The sequence below is a fragment of the Tachypleus tridentatus genome, chromosome 2 (assembly GCF_004210375.1).
Source record: "Tachypleus tridentatus isolate NWPU-2018 chromosome 2, ASM421037v1, whole genome shotgun sequence".
Taxonomy (NCBI): domain Eukaryota; kingdom Metazoa; phylum Arthropoda; class Merostomata; order Xiphosura; family Limulidae; genus Tachypleus; species Tachypleus tridentatus.
Genome location: NC_134826.1, coordinates 41,940,298 through 41,966,673, shown reverse-complemented (window position 1 = coordinate 41,966,673; position 26,376 = coordinate 41,940,298). Strand labels below are relative to the sequence as shown.

General features: G+C 34.8%; 1 protein-coding gene across 1 annotated transcript in view; it reads right to left on the bottom strand.

Moving 5' to 3' along the window:
* Nucleotides 1-1,391: 1,391 nt before the first annotated feature.
* The window catches only part of LOC143245478 (multiple PDZ domain protein-like), a 78,953-nt gene continuing 53,968 nt past the window's right edge, over nt 1,392-26,376 (bottom strand). The window contains exons 7-14 of the mRNA XM_076491840.1: nt 25,410-25,481; nt 23,289-23,427; nt 17,370-17,677; nt 14,314-14,397; nt 11,607-11,834; nt 11,113-11,229; nt 7,455-7,564; nt 1,392-1,440 (exon numbers count right to left, since the gene is read on the bottom strand). Coding sequence (XP_076347955.1) covers nt 1,392-1,440; nt 7,455-7,564; nt 11,113-11,229; nt 11,607-11,834; nt 14,314-14,397; nt 17,370-17,677; nt 23,289-23,427; nt 25,410-25,481 — 1,107 coding nt within the window. The remainder of the gene's footprint in view (nt 1,441-7,454; nt 7,565-11,112; nt 11,230-11,606; nt 11,835-14,313; nt 14,398-17,369; nt 17,678-23,288; nt 23,428-25,409; nt 25,482-26,376) is intronic.

The following is a 26,376-nucleotide window of genomic DNA, read 5'->3' as shown; positions in this document are numbered from 1 at the left end:
TTAGAATTGATTAGAAGTGCACAAAAAGGAAGACATTCTAGTTTAATCATTTAAACTGATCATACAGTTCACGTTACTAAACAAATATACAACTTAGTTCTCTCGATCCAGCAGGTTTTATACCTTTCATTCAAGACCTCTACTCGTTACAGACATAGTTTACTCTAGTTTCAGCACAACCGCATTTAAATAAAATCACATTTCTTGTTTCAGAATTAAACTATTGATATTATGAGTAGAATTACGATTTTCGTGATTAAAAAAGAGTTATCTTAATTACATATTAAGGTATTACTTATCTTATATATATATATATTTAAACAGTACGACCAAAGAGTGGATCCATCTAATCTTCACTTACTTCACTCTTAGTAAAGATAAAAAGGTATCCTTATACTGCAATCTTTATATTGTACACGTAAAGAATAAACGATTCATTAACCTGCGATTCTGGATCTCTGTATCGTACACTTAAAGACTTGGCAGTATAACAATACATTAACCTGCATTTCTGTATCCTCGTATTGCGCAGATGAAACGACTTGGTATTCTCTCAGTACATTAACCTGCATTTCTAGAAGGAAGGCCACTGTCAAGGCCTCTAAAAAGCACAATATTCTGATTTGGTGAAACAAGTTTCTCCTCACCATTATACTTACAATGATGTCCGATGCAATACCTTAAAGTATGACTTCTTTAATTGCACATATACTTCCAAATTAACACATTTAATTATGAACGTGAAACGTACTTGGCCACAGATGCGAGGCCTTAATAGATAAATATAAATATATTGTGCTCACTCGTATCACTTGTTATTGCTGCATAGGTGAACATAAACAATTACTATGAAGAATCATCATATGCAAGTTGCAGCTGTAAACTGAGCATCAGTTTATTAAGAAAAGGCCTAAGAGAAGATCTTCAGTCTTATATGAGATGCAGTTTCAACACCCTAGTAGCATACATTCGCACTGTAAATTATTAGTTCTCACTGTTATGCGATAATAGACAGCTCTAAAGGTGAACGTTTGGAAGTACCTCTTTCGAATGTATTACCAGGAATCTGGTCCACCGAACGTTTAGGACGAGATGAACATAATCACCAGCGTTTTTTGGAATTTCCATACCTTGTTTATGTGCGACTTTCTCAAATAACTGTTCATTGTGAACAATGGTCTGGTTTCCACGCCAAAGCTTTCCTTCTCAATTTACTGGTTGTTCTTAACTAGGATCTGATTTTTGCGATGTCCTCAAATCATTGTTCATTCTTGGCGAGAATTGCCCATCGAAGCTGTTCTTCTCCAACAACCATTCCTTCGTCATACACTGTTTTACGTATAGCATTAGGTTCCAATTAGAGCATCACAAGCTTCCCACAACACTAAAGTTTAACCATTTGGTCCTCGTAGAAGTCGAATTGCTTTGAGTCTAAGAGAACTGCAAAAGGAACATATAGTGAAAATTAAAACACGAATTCTTATCCAATACAACATTATTATGCCCCGTATCTTGTTGTAATCTTGAAGTGTTGTAACTAAGTACTTTGTTCTTAAACTCATAACATGGATTTAGAATGAAAATTTAAAAACACTTTCAGGCATTTCTCACATTAAGATATTTATTACTAACAAAATAAAATAAAACAGACTAAAAACTAGCCAATAATAAATAATTTAACGTGAAAAAACATCTCAAACTTTTTTAACCTTTAGAACCTTTTGTGTATCGTATCACTTCGAGTTTAAGACGCCCTCTAATTTAAGACGCTCCCTATATTTAATGAGGGATTTTCAGTGAAAAAAAGGATGATAATTACAAATAAATAAATATGTTTTAATAAAGTTTATTAACGAATCAAAAATGTTAATAATGTATTTAAAATAAAATATATAATATACAGGAAATTAAACATTTTCATTACAATAATTTTTCTTCCTGCTGTCTTTATTTAATCAGAATGTTACTCCAGTGTGTCTTCTGATTTACGGTTATATTTTGAAGATGAACCTTCTTCATCGTTTGATGCACTATTATCCCAATAAATGTCATCTCGCGTTCCATCTTCCGCATTAGATAAACAACATTTTAAAAACGATTTTATAATAATATTTTGCGACACTTCCTTTCAAGCTTTTAAAATAGACTCCACTGTTGTTGATACCCTTTTTATTATACCACTTGGTGTCAAAGTATGATTGTCTTTGTTCAGCCAAGCATCATGATGCTTACGGATACGATTTTTGTATGACTTGTTAATGGACATATCGACAAAAATGATGTTTTCGAGGCTTTCGAAGAATGAAAAATAATACCTCGAATTTAAGGCGGAACCTAATTTTCGGTTCGAAAATATGTGAAAAAAAGTTGTGTCTTAAATTCGAAGTAATACGGTATTTATTTGATGCTTATTGTAAATCACAAATACTAGATTTGTTTGTTTGTTTGTTTGTTTGTTTATAATTAAGCACAAAGCTACACAAATGGTTATCTGTGATCGGCCCACCACAGGTATCAAAACCCAAATTCTATCATTAGAAGTCCGTAGACATGCCGTGATGCCACTAGGTGGCGCCATAGACTTACTGCTGTTTCGTAAAGGGACTACCTTTACTCAGCTTATTTTCTGGTATCATTATAAACTATTCTATTATCTTTCTATAATTCTAACTTTCTAGAAGCTTGAGGGGGGAAAACACGAATAACTAAAATATTTTAAAATTACGTATAAATCTTGAGAATTGTAGAATATACAGATAATTATTTCGTAGAAGTACAGCTAAATCCAATATTAACTGTTTTTGCGTTAAATGTAAATAAAGCTATTCATGGCAGTTTTAAGTTGAGAAAAGAGAATAATCTACTCCTAGAAAACTTGAAACACTTTATAACCCTAACATCTATGGAACAAATAAGTTAACCTAAAAATTCGCTAACTTCAGCATCTTTTAGAAGAAAACGTCAATAAATATAAGGTAGCACCTTTAAACAATAACTAATTTAAAAATATAATTTCTCTGTAGTAATAAAAATGTTTTTTTAATTATTTTAATAGCCTTTTAAGTAAATAAGTGTGGTGTGGTTTGCGCTCGACTTTGAAACGTGAGGACCTTATAATGGTCGATCAATCCCGCTATTCATTTGCAATGAGTGACACAATAGTTGTCGGTGGGTGTTGTAAAGTAGCTGTCTTACCTATATTTTATGACTTCAAAATTATGAACGGCTAGCAAAGATAGCCCTTGAGAAACTTTGCGCGAAAATTCAATGAACAATGAAACAAATTAAATAAACAGTGAATTTGTATATAAAATATACATACTTAATATACTTCATATTGGCATGACGGATTAGGTCTTGTCTCTACTTTTCCTTTCTGTTTACTTAACAGTATTTTTACTTAATAAGTTACATTTTTACTTATGTCATTTCTCTAAAGTTATCGAACAAAGAAAGTTTCAACTAATACGAACATTCAGAAAAGCATGCGTTTAGTTTTCCAGGAGGTTCGTGCTTGAAATGGTTAGGTATTGGTCTGTTCTTAGAGCACTTTAAATGTATCGCGTAACACAACATATAATATTGAGAAATCTTTGGCCACCTACCTTCATTTTCGTTTTCTACGGCGCAGGAGGACAAAGAATGAATAAAAAAACAAAAACCTTTAAATCGAGTTAGAAACGAATAGATAAATGAGAAAACATGATGAATTTCTGCTTTTAAATTAAGTTAGAATTAGACTACTAACATTATTATAAGTGCAACAGAGTAGCGTTACGTACTTCAAACAAAGAACTCTCATCGTTAACGTTTAAACACGAAATGCGTTATTGAATAAAAGTTTATTAGTACTTTAAAAAAATAGCGACGTGAAATTTTGGTTTCAAAATAATGAATAAAACAGCCAATAACTGGTAGGAGACAGTTTCGTTTAATATTAGAAATATTAAGAGTTAATGTTAAAGTAGAATAACTCATCCAAAACATTGTTTTCAAGCACAACAAAGATACAAATAAAATGCCACATTTACACGTTTATCACTAACAACAACAAAGTGTATATTTTAACAAGTATTTGTAAGATCGATCTAATCTTCACTTACTTCACTTTTAGTAAAGACAAAAAGGTGTCCTTATATTACAATCTTAAGGACTAGACAGCCTGCGTTTCTGGATGTTTGTGATGTATACTTGAGAACTAGACAGTATAACAACACCTTAGCCTGCGTTTCTGGGTCCTTGTATTGTACACTTAAAGATTAGGCAACCTAACAATGCATTAACCTGCGTTTCTGGATCTTTGTATTGTATACTTAAAGGCTAGACAGCCTAACAATACATTAACTTGCATTGCTGGATCTTTGTATTGTACTCTTAAAGACTAGGCAACCTAACGATACATTAACGTGTATTTTTGGAAGGAAGACTACTCGCAAAGCCTCTAAAAAATAATGTAATAAGAGACAATTCTGACGGGTTCGCGAGAAAAATTTAGTAATGGCGTCTTTTTTCACTTTTCTCGTTCATCAGTTCTTACCAATGTTTAATATCCTTCTAATTGATTACAATATTTACGAAAGAAATACGTTATACAAAACCAGATTTAAAACTGTTTTTATTCTGTTTAACTGATCTTTAACGCATTGTGTTCTTCAAAATAAGACTAGTTAATCTGTTTTAGTTAAATGGTTTTGTTTCGAAAATTACATTTCAGTTTTACTGAGCACTAACTGTAAAGTGATAACAATAGAGATTCAGATTTCAATGTAAACGTGTTACATACTGTGTGTAAGAGAAACGTTTTATTTTCAATAAGTTCAACACTATTTTATCTCACAAAATGTATTACTACTCAAAAAGGGTTTTCTGTGAAAACTATTACAACTCAAGGGGTTCGCGACAAGAAAAAGTTTGGGAACCGCTGGTGTAGAAGAAAAGTTCTACACTCTTTTAGAATCCCCCCCCTCCAATCTGTAGTGCTGGATACGCCCTTGAATAATAGTCCATCAATTTGGGTAAACAACCAACTCTAGCGTAAGCGTAATTCCCTTAAGCATATGCTTTTTTTTCCGTTTGAAAGAGGAAGCATTTCCTTACTATTCTTAAAATTCTTCGAGATAACTGAATATTTATACTCAACGAAGTAAGAGTTCAGTCGAAAGGTTTTTTCCTCAATAAATTGACAAATGCTTAATGTGTAGAGTATTGATAATGTCTTGCAACTTGCCGTCAGAGTTGAACCTCACAACACGTGATCTTCATAGCACGTGAAAAACAACGACAAAAAATTCCCGCACGTGACATTGAACGTGCTCTTGACTCTGTAAAAGTAGAACCAGGGAACGCGGATTCATTTCACGTGATAATTAGTTAAGAAAGCATGAGTCGGCACAATAAACCAGACAGTAAAAAACAATAAAGTAATAGTAATGAAGAAATGGTATAACATACCATACAAAACCGAACAAACCCGACTAGTTTCGACAAGACAAATTGTTTACTAAATATGTTTTGGTTTGTTTGTTTTTTAACCAAAAGCTACACAATGAGCATTCCTTGTTTTTCCCATCACGGGTATAGAAACATGAATTTTACAACTGTAAAATTGCAGACTTTCTAGGTGGAAAGTAAGGCTGCAGAAGCTAGATTCCAGTGTTGCACTATCTAGTGGCGAATTTTTGATACCCTATTATGTGACGGTCATACCCTGTGAATACTAATCCTGTCATGTCTGAGCTTTCTCCCACCACCCAGATGATTATAAAACATTATCAATGTTCCGTATGTTGGTTAGGACAATATATATATATACACTGCTGCCCAAAATCTTAAGGTCAATGAACATAAAGAAAAAAATATGCATTTTGCGTTGTTAGACTCAACCACCTATTGATTAGAGCTTCGAAAAGTGAAAATATAAAAGGCAAAATAAAAATAAAAAACTTGTTTAGCATTTAATAGAGTAAATGTGAGCACTATGAAATTAGTCTAAATACTAGCTGGTCAAAAGTTTAAGACCATACCAAAAAGAAGTCCTAAACAGGGTAGGAAAAGCCCAACAAGAGATCTCAGTAGTGAGTTGCACGGCTGCCATTGTGAATAACTTCAAACATTCGCTTTGGCATGGTCGGTATAAGCGTTTGCAGAAGGTTGGCTGAAATGTTATTCCAAGTGGTGGAGATGGCTTCACGAAGATTATACATTGTTTGGAATTGACGTCCATTTCTATAGACTTCTCTTGCTATCTACCCCAAAACATTTTCAATGAGATTCAGTTCGGGCGAACACGCTGGATGGTCCAAAAGAATCACGTTATTCGCCATGAAAAAATCATTTGTTCCGCGGGCATTGTGGATTACAGCGTTGTCCTGCTGAAAGATCCATACATTTCCACACAACCGAGGGCCTTCAGTCAATAAGAATGCTCTCTCAACATCCCAGTGTAGCCAGCCGCTGTTTGATGCTCCTGTATAACCTGAAGCTCCATTGTTCCATGAAAGGAGAAAGCACCGCAGATCATGATGGAACCTCCTCCACTGTGTCGTGTAGAAAACGTCTCCTGTGGGATATCCTTAACGTGCCAATAACGTTGGAAGCCATCTGGATCATCCGAGTTAAATTGTTTCTTATCAGAGAACAAAACCTTCGTCCACATTTCTACGTCTCATGTTTGGTGCTTCTAAGCAAAGTTTAATCTAGTTGTTTCGTGGTGTGAAAGAAGACATGACCTTTGAAGACGTTTACGATTTTTAAAGTCTTTCTCTTGTAGATGCCGTCTTATTGTTCTTGAGCTGTATTCTGCGTCCGTGAGGGCCTTAATCTGGTTCGATGATCGGCTGGTGTTTTGCCGGACAACCCGTCGTATCCTCCTGCTCAACGCCGGCGAAATTTTCTTGGGCCGACCACTTGAAATTCTCGTTCCGTATCCCTCAGGGTCTTTTATGAAATTTGCAACATCAGTTTTACTACGCCCAATCTCATCAGCGATGGCACGTTCAGAGAGACCTTGCTTTTGCAGCTCTACAATTCTGCCACGTTCAAACTCTGTCAACTTTTTAGCCTTTGCCATGTTTTTACCCAATGTAACACAAGAGATGTCAGTGAGAGATGTTGACGACGCTAATGCTTGAACACAAATGACTAAATGTCGTTACGTGTTTACCCATTAACACTTCGTTTCAGTATGGTCTTAAACTTTTGACCAGCTAGTATTTAGACTAATATCATAATGTTCACATTTTCGCTATTAAATGCTAAAAAGGTTTATTATTTTTATTTTTCCTTTTCTTATTTTCATCTTTCAAAGCTCTACTCAAAACAGTGGTTGAGTCTAACAACGCAAAATGCATATTTTGTCTTTATGTTCATTGGCCTTTAGATTTTGGACAGTAGTGTACGTATACATTCTTTACTCAAACTCATTATTATCCAGTAACAACATATAATAAACTTACGGGTCTGATGTATCATTCCGCTTTGCGTTTGTTACAACCTTTGAAATAGTCCGTCGGTGAGTGCCACTTTTTAATCTCCCAATCTTCAGACACACTCTTCCCACTGTAGTCTGAAAAAGACAGCAACTTTATTCTAAGCTACACTTCTAATATGTGTAGTTAAAAGGCCATATGGAAAATACATCTGCTAAAAAAACTCTCTTTCTCAGACTAATGTGTATCCATTATCATTTGATGTCTTACTAACTGATAAAAACGACCTTTTGTCACAAATAAGAATTAACACATGTTTAACAAATATTAAACTGTAACATAACTATAAAGTATGTGGAAAACAATAGAATAGTAAAATAGTATTGTTGATAGCGATGAAAAGCTGTGTTCATTAAATGTCACTAGATTAATTTATAATTGAAACAAATATATCTATAAATTTTAAAATACAGTAATCATTACACGAAGGTAATTCTGTGTAAAAGCCTTAAATAACATTAGGTTATGGCAATAAGAGAATCATAATAAAAATTAAAAACAAATAATAATGTATCTAAAAACTACAGAGATTTTGCAACTAAAAGCTACGTGTTCGTTTTTGCATGGCCCGGCATGGCCAAGCGTGTTAAGGCGTGCGACTCGTAATCTAAGGGTCGCGGGTTCGCATTCCCGTCGCGCCAAACATGCTCGCCCTTTCAGCCGTGAGGGCGTTATAATGTGACGGTCAATCCCACTATTCGTTGGTAAAAGAGTAGCCCAAGAGTTGGCGGTGGGTGGTGATGACTAGCTGCCTTCCCTCTAGTCTTACACTGCTAAATTAGGGACGGCTAGCACAGATAGCCCTCGAGTAACTTTGTGCGAAATTCAAAAACAAACAAACAATCGTTTTTGCACATACCCGCCAATGGTTCAGCGGGATGTCTGCGGACTTACAACGCTAAAATCCAGGTTTCGATACTCGTAGTGGGCAGAGCAGAGTTAGCTCATTGTGTCGCTTTGTGCTTAATTCAAAACAACAACATCGTTTTTGCACTTGGATTATCGCTAGGAAGTATTTTACCGCCATCTAGTGGTATGTTCGTTTCTAATTCCGTTCTTTTGTAAGCATAATAAATAGATAAATTTATTACAATGCTCGTGAGATTTATTTATGGTTAAAGCCAATACTTGTACAGATTTTTTAAAAAATTCCATAATTATGTACTGCATTTTCCTCTTTTATTACACCTTATTATTATAAAATAAATTGTATGCAATATATTTATACGCCAGGCGTATCACAAGTAAGATATCTTGTAATTTAAAGCGCTCACAACGTTATAAAATCACCTCAAAATCTTAAAACAAAAACGAAAGAAACCATTGATTTAATCTTTCATCTATGGTAATCACTATAAGTTGACTGATTAATTTTCGTGTTATTTAGAATTACTTCAAGTTTGTATTTTATTTACCAAAATGATACAAAAATAAGAGAATTTCACATCAGAGAGCACTATTCATTATACCATATGTCATATATATTCGATTTGTGGTGCTGTATGGCTAATAATGTTTCAAAATATAAATAATAGTGGCTGTCAGTTACATTCTAAAATATTTTAAAACGTTTGATGTGTTTAATAAAATTTTAAATGCACGTTTGTTGAGAATTTCATACCAATATATCTGTCCAGGTCACTGAATTTTGAAGTTCAAATGCTACACGTAATAAACTCTTAGCTATATATGGGTTCGAATCTTGATGAAAAATAAACATCGTAGCCAACAGAACTTAACAACAAATTAACCTACATTGTGTGTTCAAACATTGAGAATTCAAACTTTTCCAGTGAAAAAAAATATCAAATCCAGTTCTCTACAATCAAGTGTCATTTAAGAATTTTGCTGCAAACGTGTGAGGACTCCTACATCGGATCGATTGTTAAAAGGCTGAGAGTTCATTTATAAGAACACTCTAATCTCGGGTTCAAGGATAACACAAGCATTAATCGACATGAACTAGCCAGATGCGGTATGAATCCATCCCCTACTGTATTTAAAGTAACAGTACAACGGAAAAGAAATTATTCTGATTATTCAAATTAAGTCGAGTTTATACAATTAAAAAAGCGGTACTGAAATTTCACTCATAATTTGAGAGCTTACATTTGAAATAAATATTCATGTACAATTATATACACTGCTGGCCAAAATATTAAGGCCCATGAACATAAAAAAAAAATATGCATTTTGTGTTGATAGACTCAACGACTTATTTGAGTAGAGCTTCGAAAGGTGAAAATAAGAAAAGTCCTTTCTCCTGCGGGCATTGTGAAATGCAGCATTGTCCTGCTAAAAGATCCATACATTTCCACACAAGCGAGGGCCTTCAGTCAATAAGAATACTCTCTCAACATCCCAGTGTAGCCAGCCGCTGTTTGATGCTCCTGTATAACCTGAAGCTCCATTGTTCCATGAAAGGAGAAAGCACCGCAGATCATGATCGAACCTCCTCCACTGTGTCGTGTAGAAAACGTCTCCGATGGGATATCCTTAACGTGCCAATAACGTTGGAAGCCATCTGGATCATCAAAGTTAAATTTTTTCTCATCAGAGAACAAAACTTTCGTCCACATTTCTACGTCTCATGTTTGGTGCTTCTGAGCAAAGTTTAACCGAGCTGTTAGGTGGCGTGGAAGGAGGCGTGGCCTTTGAAGACGTTTACGTTTTTTAAAGCCTTTCTCTCGTAGATGGCGTCTTATTGTTCTTGAGCTGCATTCTACGTCCGTGAAGGCCTTTATCTGGTTTGATGATCGGCTGGTGTCTTGTCGGACAACCCGTCGAATCCACCTGCTCAACGCCGGCGAAATTTTCTTGGGCCGACCACTTGAAATTCTCGTTCCGTATCCCTCAGGGTCTTTTATGAAATTTGCAACATCAGTTTTACTACGCCCAATCTCATCAGCGATCGCACGTTCAGAGAGACCTTACTTTTGCAGCTCTACAATTCTGCTACGTTCAAACTCTGTCAACTTTTTAACCTCTGCCATGTTTTTACCTAAGGTAACACAGGAAATGTCAGTGAGAGATGTTGACAACGCTAGTGCTTGAACACAAATGACTAAATTTCATTACGTGTTTACCGATTAACGCTTCGTTTCATATGGCCTTAAACTTTTCACCAGCTAGTATTTAGACTAATTTCATAGTGTTCACATGTTCCATATTAAATGCTGAAGAAGTTTTTATTTTTATTTTCCCTTTTCTTATTGTCATCTTTCGAAGCTCTGCTCAAATAAGTGGTTGAGTCTAACAACGCAAAATGCATATTTTTTCTTTATGTTCATTGGCCTTAAGATTTTGGACAGCAGGGTATTTGTGTGCTGTTTATATATCTTCGGGTGTAATAACAAAACATCCGATTTTGCACAATAGTTTGCACAACAGTACTTATACCAACAAATTGTAACTGTAAACCAACAAAATATTCAGATGAAGCAAAGGTAATAAACCTAAATTTATCACTTTACTAGAATCTAAGACACTTAATATAAACTATCCACAAAAGTAATCTATAAAACTTCAAGACCACTAGTAGACACTTAAGTCATTCATTAGAATCTGAGTCATGCGATACATTTTGTTGGAATTTAACCTAAACTGATTTAAACAGAAGTCTTACTTTTAACACAGCTGCGGCAGTTTCTTGTGTAGCATCCCTGAGATTATGTCCGTTGACTTCTAGTATGTAATCTCCTTGTGTCAATCTTCCATCTGCTTCTGCCGCACCTCCTTTAATCTGTAAGTAAACTTTTCACTGAAGAACACGTCATTCAAGTTAGCCACGTTCGAGTGAAAAATCTTGAAGCCATCAATTTTGACGAAGACGTTAAATTTGAAATTTTTATGACTTAATTTAAGAAATAACAATTTGCATCAATATTTAGGCTTGAAAGAAAAACGACAAAGAGTCATCTAGTTATTGAATCTGCGTTTATTATAATAAACGGGAATATTGAATAAATGATCTTAGTAGCGGGAAAATGAAACTTAAATTGGAAACGTATTAATATGTACTGTTAGCTCGTTATAAAATATAACCTTTTGATGTGTCGTTGTCTTTATACAGTAGCTTACTTTATACTATTGCCAGTTGACAGGGGCTTATAAACTTACCACGTCTGATATAAAAACTCCTGGACCACTTTTTTTACCGACGATGCTAAGGCCTAGTCCTCTTCCACTCTTTTTAAGAAGATCAACTTCTATGACATCGAATATGTTTCCTCCATCATCGTCCAGTCCCTCTTCACGGTAGACAGTCATCCTTACAGTGCTGGGCGTTTGTCGTAGCGCTGTTATTGCTTTTTCACGAGTGGCATATCTTAAGTTTTCTCCATTCACCTTTCAAACAAAAGAATCAAATACTGTACGCTAGAATCTGAACTTAGTACGTACCTAGGCGTGTCAAGGCGTGCGACTCGTAATCTGAGGTTCGCGGGTTCGAATCCCGGTCGCACCAAACATGCTCGCCCTTTCAACCGTGGGGGCGTTATAATGTAACGGTTAATCCCACTCTTCGTTGGTAATAGAGTAGCCCAAGAGTTGGCGGTGGGTGGTGATGACTAGCTGCCTTCCCTCTAGTCTTACACTGTTAAATTAGGGACGGCTAGCGCAGATAGCCCTCGAGTAGCTTTGCGCAAAATTTACAAAAAAACAAAAAAAACACGAAACAATTAATACGTACCTGGATTGAAATTATAACGAATTTATACATTTGTCTGTTATTAACAACAAAACGAATAATGGGCTACCTGCATTGTGCCCATTACAGGGATCGAAGCCAACGTTTAATGTAAGACAGGATGGAAATCAGAATCCTTACACAAATAAGCGTCTGTGTAATTGCAGACTTTGAACGTCGGTGTTCACCTAAACTATTGACAATGCGAAGATTCTTTAAATTGAAATTAGAAGTAACTGCACCGTTCCTTCGTTAGTCAGCAAAAAATACTAGGTTCATATAGTTTTTTCAAGAGAATATTATCAAAAAATTTAAATACAATACTGTTCGAATTCTCATGCATAATAAGCATTTTTTTTAGATAATAACAAAATGTTTCTATTGAATTCGCTGCCAGGAATATACTAAGCCTATTTTAAAAAATACAATGAACATTCCTCTATGAAACCCCTGAGCTGTGTGTTAACCACATTATTATTAATCACGAAAACTCTTTCAACTCAGAGTATTAATGATTTATCTTACTGAATCAAACACTTAAACAAAAGACAAAACCAACTGTGAAAAACTGATTTAAAAAACAAACAAACAAACAAGAGTTACGTATTCTATTCTAGATTTCGTTTTTGTTTTTAATTTCTGATTTCATGTCAATGTCGGATTACAAAGAATTGAGGCAAGAAATCCAACAGAACATTTTCTAAGAGATATGTTTCGGTGGAGAGATCTGGTTTTTCAGACACTTTCGAAGGAAAGGTGGTTCCTATGTTACGTTTACGTTGAATTAGCTATTAACGCATATGTTGCCAATTTTTTCTTATTTATCTTCAGTAAGAGGAATAATCATTCATTTCCGACAGATGATACCTTACCAAACTTTCGATAAGTACAAAAAATCTACGTAGGAAAAGTGAGTTCGATTTAGCAAACAAAATTCACAAACGTGAAACTAACCGCAACCCTAGTGAATTTTAAACAGTTGTTTTAAAATAAAACAATAAAACGTTCAAATTGGTATGGAAAGTTTAAGCTCAAAGCGTAGTAAAAACGTAAACGTTGTCATTTGGCAAAAGTTGGCAGGACATGAGCATTTCGAAATCGAACATACAATATTCTCGGAGATTATATCAAAAGTTTATGAACCCGTGTATCAAAACCAAAACCTTTAGTCTCGTGTTACAGAGTTTTCTTTTATTTGTTTGTTGTTGTGAAAATGTTCAACGATGTGTTCTGACATACACCTGAAACATTGACGGGAGGGGGCACTGTTACAAGGAATACTTATATTCCGTTAGACTGACGGAGTTAAAGTGCATCGAGCATGGGATATATCGGCACCATGAGGAGTTCCACCACATTTAAAAGTAAATAAGTAATATTTAACACGATTTCCGGATATTCTGTTTTTGTGCATATTGGTTGTAGGTCAGTTTTGTCGAACAAAACTAATCCAACAGGCGTCATTAGTAGTAATAATTCACCGATGAAGAGAATTTATAAAATAAATACATATATTAAAAAGGATGTTTTCCAGGTTATAATTCTAGTAGTTTATTTTGTTTGTCATTAAGTACGAAGCTGCACAATGAGCTATCATTCTCTGCCCAGGTATCGAAATCCAAATCTTAGAATTGCAAGCTGTAGGATTTACCGCTGAACTAGGAGGAGGCCTCGCAATTTAAAAGCTACAAATGAGTTTACCCGACACTTTATTCAATGTTGTTCAGCGGTAACTCTGAGGACTTATAATGCCAAAAATAAGGCTTAGATAGTCGCAGTAGGTATCGCTTAGAAAAAAAACATCTTTCGTCATCAGGCTGTGTTCATAGAATTCTGTTGTTTTGGAACTTCTTGGGAAATAAAAAAAGAACATATAAGAATGCGGCAAATGCTCTGGCAACCACTGATAACATAAGTTTATTTTGTTTCTATTCTTATGGTTTCTATGTTTCTGTAATTTGGGAAGGCAGAGTCAACCATTTAGATCGTGCGTTAGAAATGCCTTGCTAAAGATATTGGTAACTAACATTACATCAGAATTTACATCAGAATCTGTGAATAAGTCAACGCTATAAAACAATCACACAATTTCGAAAGAGTTTCTATACAAAAAGTAGCAAAAAACAAAACAGTTCAAACCTCACGAATGTGGTCTCCAGGTTTCAGTCTCCCATCAACTGCCGCAGCTCCATCTGGATATATTTCATGGATTAAAACTGTTCTCTAGTAATAAAAAAAAGTGTAATATAATTCTCAATAAAGGTCGCAACTTTATGAATTACACTAATAAATTAATAAACTGTATAACTAAACACATTTAATAAAATAACTTCACCAGAGGGCGTTATAAAATTCATATGTATGAGAATTTGAAAAATGTCGAAATAAAAAAAAAATTGTCTGCACTCGCTTCTTGTATTTGTCCAAACCTGTGCGAAGTGACATACAATTCATCATTATTAATATATATCACACTAAACTTTTAATAAATTAATTTGATATTGAAAGATGATTATAAAGAAAAATATATATTTAAAATTATTATATCTTTAAAACTACTTGTTTCATGGATACAAAATTTCACTAGAGGCACATTGAAAATCGAAAGTTTTGCACGTGAAAGCTTCGATATGGTACAATTTGTTCAACAGCCACGTTATACTGCATGCATAACCTTTTTATTTTTTTACTAAATTTGCAAAACAGCTCTGGCTGTCTTTATTTCTTTTATCACCCTTTCAACACCACCAGGTTGGTTACTTAAATAAAACGTGTCAGCGTGCAGGATAATACGAGAACCAAAGGACACTTGGGTGGAACAGATAAGGCCTGCAGAGCTTCATTTAGGGATAGGCTTAATATACTGACTGAAAATGGTGGAAAGTGCATTGAACACTTTCTGCCAAATCCAAATCCTTTTATAGTTTTAAATGAGCTTGTAGTGAGAAATTATTCCATTAAAACGTTCAGGTTTCTTCACGCATTAATAATTTTGGACTTAGGTTTCCATTACAACTACCCTGTAGTTTAGTTGTTTTGTTTACTGGTAACAATTGACATCAATAATATTGTTGTGCTTTATTTTCAGAATATAGTTGTTAATAATATACTCTTCAAAAAAAGAAACGCAAAAGGCAAAATTTGAGACAAATTGTGTACAAGTTTATTCCGGGTAGTTCTGTATGACATGTGTGTAACTTTGCACATTCACTACTGAACATCCAAAATCTGCAAAGGCGAAGTCCACGCTCACTAGTTGAAGTTTAACGTCACTCAACGTCAATAACGAGTATGCCCCCCGTGAGCATCAATAACTGCTTGGCATCTCCTGCCCATGGAAGCGATGAGATGACGAATCACATCCTGTGGAACGGCTGTTCACTCAGCCTGCAAAGCTGCTGCAAGCTGAGGTAGAGTCTGCGGTTGAGGTTGTCGCCGTCGCAGACGTCGGTCCAACTCGTCCCAAAGATGTTTGATGGGGTTAAAATCTGGTGATATGGAGGGCCAGGGAAGAACATTGATGTTGCGGTGTCTCAAGAAGACAGTGGTGAGTCGGGGTGTGTGAGGACGGGCGTTGTCATGTTGAAAAACGTCGTTGACGTTCACCATGATGGGTTGCATATGGGGCCTAAGAATCTCGTAGACGGTTGCGTACGGTCTGATCGAAAATCCTACGCAGCCCTGGTATAGTTGAGGCAGTAGACGTCGCAGTGGTGGTCCTATCCCGAAGGTGACGTAACCGGATGTAGCGATCTTGTGCGGGCGTGGTCACACGAGGTCTGCCAGATCGTGGACGGTGACGAGTTGATCCATGTTGTTGGTGACGATTCCATAGCCTTGTGATGGTGCTTGGATGGACATTCACAGCTCTGGCAACATTTGATCGAGATTCGCCTGCTTCCAAGCGACCAATGGCGTTGTTGCGTTGTGCTTCAGTCAGTCTTGGCGTAACTGTATTGCGTGTCGGTGGCTTAACACTGAGCTATGGAAACCGAGAACCCGTCACTTTTATAGGGATTTTGTACATGTTGCACTTGCAGAACATGCAGATCTCTCAAACAAATTTATTGGACACGAATGCGTTTTGGCGAAAAATCCGTTGTTTTCCTCTGTTTTCAAAGTGCACAACTTTTATTCTGATTTTGGTCTGACAATCAGTGCTTTAACACGTGTAACATCACATACTCTGAGCTTGTAACGTTATTACATATATTCCTCTTTAAAATAAAAAAATATCTCTTTTGCGTTTCTTTTTTTGAAGAGTATACATTCACTACTGTATTCTGTTTGCAGCTATTTTGTTTAATGATTTTAACATAATGAAGAATATTTGAAAATGCTTTTGTAGTTCTTAAATTAGGCACACAAAACAACACAAAGGCGAAAGGTTGAAAACATTTTCGTTAATTAAGTAAACAAAAAAAGACGAATTTGAGGTAGAAAGTTTAAGTTTCTTATCGTTCAATGGATGTTGCAAGTGACCGTTTCTTTAATAATTTATTTTTATTGTACGGTAACTAGAAATCATTTTTGCTGACAAATTAAAATTACAGATCCAAATGAACAATTAGTTACTCAAATTAAACATCACATTCATAATTTGACCTTATTCATTCATTTTTTTTAATTATGTGTTTCGCAATCGAGTATTCCTGAAGTGTAACTAACGTTGCAGTACCCTTGTTTATTGTTTTGTACTTCTCAATCATCACAAAAATAATGAATAAACCAAATTCAACAATCGCAACAAAAAAGAAAAAACAATAAAAATGAATGTGTTTTGTTTAATATGATAAGTTTACTAGTTCAATTTTTATACCTTCTGCTATATACACCGAATGTGTGAAATGTTGTACCTGTTTCAAAAGTTTTAATGTCGAACGTTTTGGCTTTTCTAATCTCAGGATATTGTTAACTTACATATTTCTACGGTATTAACTTTTGAAAATTATATTTCATACATAATATCAGTAGAATTCTTATCAACTACCCATAAGTTAACATTTCTATTTCATCAGCTACCCATTATTTAACATTTTTATTTTATCAACTGCCCATTATTTAACATTTTTATTTTGTCAACTACCTATAGGTTAACATTTTTATTTTATCAACTATCTATATGTTAATATCTTTATTTTATTAACTGCCTATGTGTTAACATTTTTATTACGAAAAATAAAGGAATAACTCACTAAAGGAGTATCATAACCACCAATGATGCTCAAACCGAGGCCGATTTTTTCCTTGATGATTTCTATTGTTGTTCCTCGTCCTGGTACAATCTCGCACGTCCTGGGATTCTGTGTCAGATCTTGTGAGGAAGAGGATGTCGAGGAACAATCCTCTAAGATGCAGGTTTGAGATATAGGGGTGGTAGTAGTAGAGGTTGGGGAGGGGGAAGACAGACGGGACAACGAGGAGATAGCAGAGGATAAAGGGTTAGTGCGAGTTCGGAAGGATAGTTTGGAGAAAAGAAAAGAATGTTTCGGAGTAGGGACAGCTGTAGAAATAAGTCCAAATGAGTTTGCAGCTTCTTCCTCTTGATGCAGGTTTCAAAAACAAGTTAAAACAATCGACGCGTAACGTAAACAAATACTTCGATAGTTTACTATTCCTAAACTTGCAAGTGACGAGTAGATAATAACCAGTTTTTTACAAATTCCATTTTATTTATTTTGCTTAACAAGTATTAATTTTCATATTAATATATACATGAAAATATTATAATCATAAGCGCGGCAAGTAGATGTTTTGTTTGTTTTGTTTTTTTGAATTTTGCGCAAGCTACAGAAGGGCTATCTGCGCTAGTGGTCCCTAATTTAGCAGTGTAAGACTAGAGGGAAGGCAGCTAGTCATCACCATCCACCGCAAACTCTTTTACTAACGAATAGTGGGATTAACCGTCACATTATAACGCCCCCACAGCTGAAAGGGCGGGCATGTTTGGTGCAACTGGGATTCGAACCCGCGACCCTTGGATTACGAGTCGAACGCCTTAACACGCTTGGCCATGCCGAGCCCAGGCAAGTAGATACGGTGCAGTATTGCAAGTGCACAGCTAAATATCCCCAGTATCGAAATGAAATTTATTTTCGTGATGACGAAATAAAAATGTATCTGAAGACGGCTGGTATGGGTATTAACACTTTTTTACTAACATCGTTTTGTTAACCTGAAGACGACCTAAGGAGGTCGAAACATTGTCCTCTCCTTTATTAATAAAAGTGTTAATACCCATACCAGCCGTCTTCAGATACATTTTTAATTTTTTTTTTTTTTTTGCAAATGCAATGACTGAACACAAAAATACGCTAACGCTTGGTGTTGACTTTTAACTTTCAAATGGACTTTATTCTGATGTTGTACTTAAAACTCTAGCGTATGTTTACCGCATCAGCTTTTGTTTTCATTGACTCCTCTTCATTCACTGCCACTTTTACTAGTGATTTGGAAATTCGCGATCGATATATCAGATGCTGCTACGACTGCTACAAACAATGAACAGTTTTCTGAATAGTTTAATACCAAAATCGTTACTTTTATAGCCACAGTATTGGTAGATGCTGCAGTCAATAACTTCTATATAAATAAAATATATATTTATGAGATAAGCATTCATGTGTTTGTTTTTTATGAGCCACACGCATTGGTCTAAACACGCACATTTTATAAATGAAATATATATTTAAGAATTAAACCTATTCGTTTTTTTCTTGTTTATATACAACACACAAATACTTTATAAGTAATATATATATATATATATAGCACAATCACTAAGCTAAACTCCCGCACTTATGATTTTTTTTAGTTTGTTACTTGTTCTTGAAGAATTCTGAATTCTGTACGATTCAATCAAAAATTAAAGTCTAGCATGGCTAGGTGGTTAGGGCGCTCGACTCGTAATTTGAGGGTCGTGGGTTCGGATCCCTGTCACACCAAACATGCTCGCCCTTTCAGCCGTGAGGACGTTATAATGTAACGGTCAGTCAAACAAACAAAAACTAAAATGAATTTAAGAAAATACAGTTTGCTCACACAGAATATTCGTTACTGTTCAAAGCAAGAACCATGTTAAGATGACATAACTTACTCGTGCTATAAGTATTTGTAGTTTGTTTAAATGATTGGACACAGTAGGCTAAACAGACAAGTAGTAGAGAGTTTGTTTTTAATTTCGCGCAAACCTACAAGAGGGATACCTGCGCCAGCCATCCCTAATTTAGTAATGTAAGGCTACAGGGAAGGCAGCTAGTCATCACCACTCACCGCCAACTCTTGGGCTACTCTTTTACTAATGAATAGTAGGATTGACCCTCACATATAACGTCCCTACCGTTGAAAGAACGAGCATGTTTTGTGAGACGGAGATTCGAACCCGCGACCCTGAAATTACGAGTCGAATGCCTTAACCCACCTGGCCATGCCGAGCAAGCGGATAAGATTTGGATAAAAATCATTCATTTCATGAAGCCAAATTTAACTAAAATTAAGTTTGGCAATCAGAAGTTAATATGCATTGACAGTTTCTTATTTTATCGTGATTTCTAACAAAACATCACACATTTTATTAAAGTTTCGGTACATTTTTGTGGTATTCTTGAATACTCCACCGTGACTTAGTGTTAAGATTGAGGCTCATAATGCTATAATTCTGTGTTTGATCCTTGTGGTAGGCTTATCGCGCTTAGTCAACTGTTTCGCGCTTAAATAACATAATAAAAACGATAAAATGTAAGAAATTTATTCCGAGCTTTCGATTTGCAAAAAATAAAATATTTCTTTGGAATACGTTGCAGAATACGTTACGGAATAAGTTGGAAACACGTAATAACATTGATATTGTTACTTTGTACTCTATTAACTGTTCACAGATCACAGACAATATTTAAAAGAAATAGCTAGTAAATGAGTTATTTGTCTAAAGGACTCGCATCTGTATTTTGTATGTATGGCAAAGTTACCTCTTGCCATTTTTAATTTTAAAATATTAAAGGCATATGGAAGACTGCCAGTCAACAGCACCTTACCATAAACGTTAAGGGATCGACTGTCACTCTTATAACTCACTCAGATATTTAAAGTGCATGGAAAATTGTGCGATATTGCTTAGACTTGAATCAGCATCGCTAGCCCTAAAATCCAGATCTCTACCATATGACCAACCCACACCCCTTCTCTGACAGAAGTGAACAAATCCTACCTACATCGTCTCGTCCGATAACTTAAAATCTAGCAGATTAAGTGACAGTTAAATTTAAGTGTTGTGGTGCTGTATAAACTCTAACAGTTAGGTTTTTTTCTTTTAGCCACGTTCCTGTTGTCATTTGATACTATAATGAAAGGCAAACGAAATATTGTGTTGTATTTTGAAAACAAAACAAATAATGAGTGAAAGTTATCAACTGGTGTAATGACTGATGCTAAACTTTAAATAAATTCTATATAAGCATTCCTCGTTAATATACTTATGATAATACATAAAAATATCGAACTTTTCACTCCAGTTCGAGGTTCATGTAATGTTCCAAAGTAATTGCCTTTGGGACCTTTGGGCATAAACGTCTACTAATCATCCAGTTTTAATTTAGTAATCTCTTTAAGTATTATTATTTTTACATCAGGTAAATGCCAAGGAGAATCATATTGAAATGACATAAGACAAAAAAAAGGTAAACAATAGAAAAGTTGGACATTTCAAGGAATCCCATGACACGTCATATAATTATATTATTGCTTTATCTAACCAAGTTTTGTTGTTTGGGAATTTTTAAAATCGACATAAAAACCAACAGGAAAACGAAAATAATGAAACATGGACTCGAGAGAAATGCGTGCTCATAAATTACTCTCTGTTGTACTTAATTATTTAGTATATTATTATTAACTTATGATATTGATACCCAATTAGTTTTAAGGTTTCGAGAGAAAAGTGTAATAAGTTAAGAAGTAATTATTTGTATTACTTTTTATAAACAGAATACGTCTAACAAATTATAAGCATCGTCTTTTGAACAGCCTAGTCTATCTAATACTATAAAATCTTTGTTTGTTTTGTTAATTTCTTTATCTGGTATTTAGACTGGGTTTTAAAACGAATAACACGAGATATCATATAGTAGTTTGACAAATTTAATTTGATTGTACCTATAACCATTATAAAACTCTGGGGGATTCGAGATCCACTGCGATTCGTCGTTATACCGCTAAAACAAAAAACAACAACACCAAGAAGTGCGCATCGCACCTTGGGTTCGTGCTGCGTTATAAGAGTGACGGTCAAATCCCACTGTCGATTAGTGTATCACAAAAGATGGCAGTGCCTTTCCTCTAGGCCTACTATTTTAAAATTAAGGACAACTAGCGCAGATAGTTCCCGGGTAACTTTACATAAAATTTAACTAACAACAACGGCTTCCCAACCGAAACGGTCAGTTTTACTCTCGAATTGTTTTATAATAATAAAGAGTAAGATAGAAGGAAAAAGAGGAAAATAGTAAGAATGAAGCAACTGAATCTCAACTAAATCTTTCGGTATGGATCAAAACAAAACTAAGTATGAAACATCCAGTTGTATAGTTAAAAAAGCGACCTCTAAACTCCAGATAATTATAAGAAAACTTTAATTTTAACTGGCGTTTCGCCTTTACGACTTCTTCAGATCTAGTCCTTATTAGAACATTTGTTAAATTATAAAATTGTTTGTAATGTTCAGGTTTTCGAGTCTGGTGTAACGTACCTCTAACAATGTTAGTTTACGAATAATCCTTTCATAAAGAACGTAATAACCATCATTCGTAAAGGCGTTAAGTAATCTCAACTGACAATCATCATAAAGCAAAAACTAAGTACAACCCTGAAATATATACATTAATTTTCTCATAATAGTCACAAACAAAATTTGCCAAAAACAATACTACGCCAGAGAAAACGGATCAAGACAAATGGGTCACATCTGAAACGTAATTTATCAAATAATTTGTAACAAATATAAAGGCACGTGAATAGGAGAAACCGAATGACCTTCACAAACACACACGTTAATGCTTTATATACGCATGACCGAGACAAAACCGCCCCAGCAGAACTCTTCCTATACAAACACGAAACCCCAAACACAGAAAATCAAAAGCCATCAGTGAAGCAACAATGATATTCTATACATTGTTAGAGTCACCTTGCGGCAGAAATATAAGATCACAGGTAATTTTATAATTTAAGGGATATTGAAATGTCAAACGTTTTAATGTACTGTCCCTGAAGAAGCCGCAAAGGCGAAACGTCGGTTAGATTAAACGTTTTCTTATAATTATATAGAATACAAAGGTCGTTTTCTTCGAACTTTATTATCAAAATGTAGAGATCCCTTCAGCATGCACTACACGCGCTAAAGACGAAATAAAAGGCAGACGTTTCAGATTTTTCTCGGTTTCTGCGCATTCTTAAGAATATTAAGAATATTGACCGTCACATTATATCGCCCCTACGGCTGGAAAGGCGAACATGTTTGGTACGACGGGGATAACCTTATTAACAGTGAGGAAATAAAATATCTGGTCTTAGTTTTGAACAAATTATATTTTCAACTCTACCCAGTAGAGTACGATATAGAGTCTACGGTCAGAGAGTATATATTTTTTAAAAAAGCCAAAATGTTTAGCCTCGTGTATATTGGCTAAAACAGTAAAGATCTAAGGCGTAAAACCATTAAGGCTTTATATAAAATTGTTTCTTTGTTGTTTGTTTTGCTAATGCTTGACAATGAGCTATCTGTACTTGAATCCAAAATTTTAGGGCAAAAATGAGACATCGGGACAACATGACAACCATAATAAATAGTTTCGTTGTTTCAACCAATACTTAGCAACCTTCTCGCAAACTCACATATTTATGTCGAATCGCATGTGTGTTTGCACAATTATTATAAACCCCCTTTACGTTAAAATAATAATAATGCATTATTGCCCGATGAAGGTTCCAGTGAGAGTGCAAAAAGCTCGAAATAAACACGTCTTAACGTACAGAGAGAAATGCTCGTTTATAATCGTGTGCGTGTTTATAGAATTCACCATTTTGTTCTCATGAATTAACGAAAAAAATTTAAGACTCACCTTTTTCCCTGATTTCTGAGAACGCTTCCGAATACGTTCTCTTTCCCTCTTCAAGAATCAATCCATCTTCGGAAGATCTCTTTGGATTGGACACAACTAGTTGAATGTTTCCTTTCGCTTGCTTCAAAATCCAGGAAGCCTAATCCATTAAGAAGGCACGAGAAATAATTGAATATTAGAATTTATTTAATTCAAATTAATTTTACAATTTCCCTATTTACTGATTCTGTACAGGTATGATTTAATTATTAATAATTAGGAAGTAAATAGCTGAAACAACTACCACATTAAAAGAAAACTGACTATAGTTTCACAGATTTGGATGAAGGTTGATGTTATGACTTAAAGTTACTGCTTGTTACAACACTTGAAATGTGGTGAAAAGTGCTAGGTTAATGATACATTGAACTCTTCTTGTTAGCCTGAAGATGACCTAAGAAGATCGATACGTCTTTCTATGCTTTATTACTAAGTTTTAATACCCATACCAGCCGTCCTGAGATACATTTTTACTTCAAGTAAATTTCTCAGCATCACGGATACACTGAATAACACTTGAAAGGTGGCGAGAGGTTTTAGGCTACTGATAAACTGACGAACTTTATATATGTATTGGTTTGAGGAATAATTCGTGAGCGTTTTTTCAAGTTAAAAAAAAATATATTCATAAATGAAACGCTTTCGCAAAATATTTCATGTCATTTGGTAGATAATTTTTTGCTCTAATAGATGGTGTGTTTGATTTTCATATGTCTTTAATTTTTGCTTTCATTTTCAGCTCATTAAATGGAATGTCAAGTGAACAAAATCGAGCATTTTCGACACCATCTGCTTTTCGCATTTAATTTCTTGCAATTTCGTTTAAAACAATGCATACTATATACCTAGGTATTACATGAAATAAAGTATCATAATAAATGTTTTGGGTGTAATGTGTTCATGCATTGAAGTATTGTATAGTCTTGCATGTAATGCTTGAATGAAATTATTTAAAAACGCTCACGAATTATTCCTCAACCTAATAAAAACGTCTTGTATGGGTAGAGAATGCACTAATAAAGAAGCGAACAACGTTTCGATCTTCTTCGGAACCTGACGATGACCGAAGAAGGTCGAAACGTTGTTCGCTTCTCTATCAGTGCTTTCTCTACCCACACCAGCCGTTTTTACATATATAATTTTCTCTACAAGTGGGTTTTCTCGTCATCACGGATTAAAACTGACGAACTCTGTTAAAGTGGTGAGAGGTCTCAGGCTACTGATATACTGACGACTTATTGTAAAGTGGTAAGAGGTCTCAGGCTACTGATATACTGACGACTTATTGTAAAGTGGTAAGAGGTCTCAGGCTACTGATATACTGACGACTTATTGTAAAGTGGTAAGAGGTCTCAGGCTACTGATATACTGACGACTTATTGTAAAGTGGTAAGAGGTCTCAGGCTACTGATATAGTGACGAATTATTATAAAGTGGTGGGAGGTTTAGATTACTCATAGATTGAATATCTTTCGTTCACAAACTGACATGTAAATCATTAATCTATTCATAGAATCTTGTTCTCCAAGACAAAATAAGAAATGTGTGCATTACATCCTTTTATAGCAGACTGGATTAAAACGCTTTAGTCGATCAAGTGAGAATAATATTTTTATGGATACGCATACTAGGTTTATACGATAGGCATTCATTTAACAACTGCCTATTATGCAACTTAGATATTTTTATTTATTTAATATTGCTTATGATGTTGCATACACATAAAACATAATGTTAACTGAAGTGATAATACTTAACCCTAGCTACTGTTAAATATTTAATATTCTCTAGTAAAACAAATGTGTAACATTTATAAATAAATGAACCAATAACACTATTAATAGTATCTCTGAAACTTCAACAAAGAATTGTAAATTAAGACTTTTTCGTTACCAATACAAATACCTAGTTTCCTACGAAATTACGAAACATTGTAATTCGCGCCACTTCAAAATAATTGGCAATAAATATCATTTAAAAAAAAAACAACTGAAACATACCAGTCGATATTTATTCACCATGAAACATTTCATTCACTAAGGATCAAAAGTTACGAAAGCGAAAGATAAGAAAATATCTTACTGTCTCATAGTCCGTACCAATCAGCACTGAATCATTGACAGAATGGATCATGTCTCCAACTGCGAGACCAGCCTGGGTAGAAGATTAATAAATCTTATATTATTTCATACTCTTAAAAAGAACGTATTCAATCTGCGCATGCGCAGTCGTTTGCGGAAAGTGGTAACTACAGTTTTTATTTACTGTTACAAGAAATACAAACTATAATAATGTCATTCTCTAAAAATATGAATGGCTTATCTGCCTTCACATGGAGAATTTTTTTAATAGGTCTTATCAACTTTAAAAGTTCACTGTATTAGAGGGACTCTGTATTTAGATTGCAAAACAATTTGATCTTAAGTCGTTTATGTGTCTAATTGTCATTCACTCGAAATTATCTTAAGGATGTTACTTTAATTCTACACCACGTGATAAGTTATGCCTCCAGTAACACAAAGCAATATTAAATATTACCCTTCGTTCTAAAACTATAGCAACCACGAACAGCGTACATATTCTCAGAGCTTTTGCTGCTGTTTCACATATGACACCAATTTTATCATTATTAGCACTACTAGCGTTTTGTGTAATTAAAATTGTAACAGAAGGAAAACGTAACAAACATTAAACCCTAAGCAGTTTTGACCGCCTTGTTTGAGACGAAGTCTTTAATTAATATGAATTAAAATGGTTTAAAATTCATTAATTAAACTTGGTGTCACTCTTGTTCTTACAATTTATATTTTCGTTATTTAACTTCCAGAATCTTATACTGACCGTAATAACGACGCAAAAACGTAACTAAATAATTTTAAAATATTTCGTATAAAGCTTGTCATGGCCCGGTGGTTAAAGCACTAGACTCCTAATCTGAGGGTCGCGGGTTCAAATCCCCCTCATACCAAACATGCTCGCTCTTTCAGCCGTGAGAGCGTTATAAAGTGACGGTCAATTCCACTATTCGTTGGTAAAAGAGTAGCCCAAG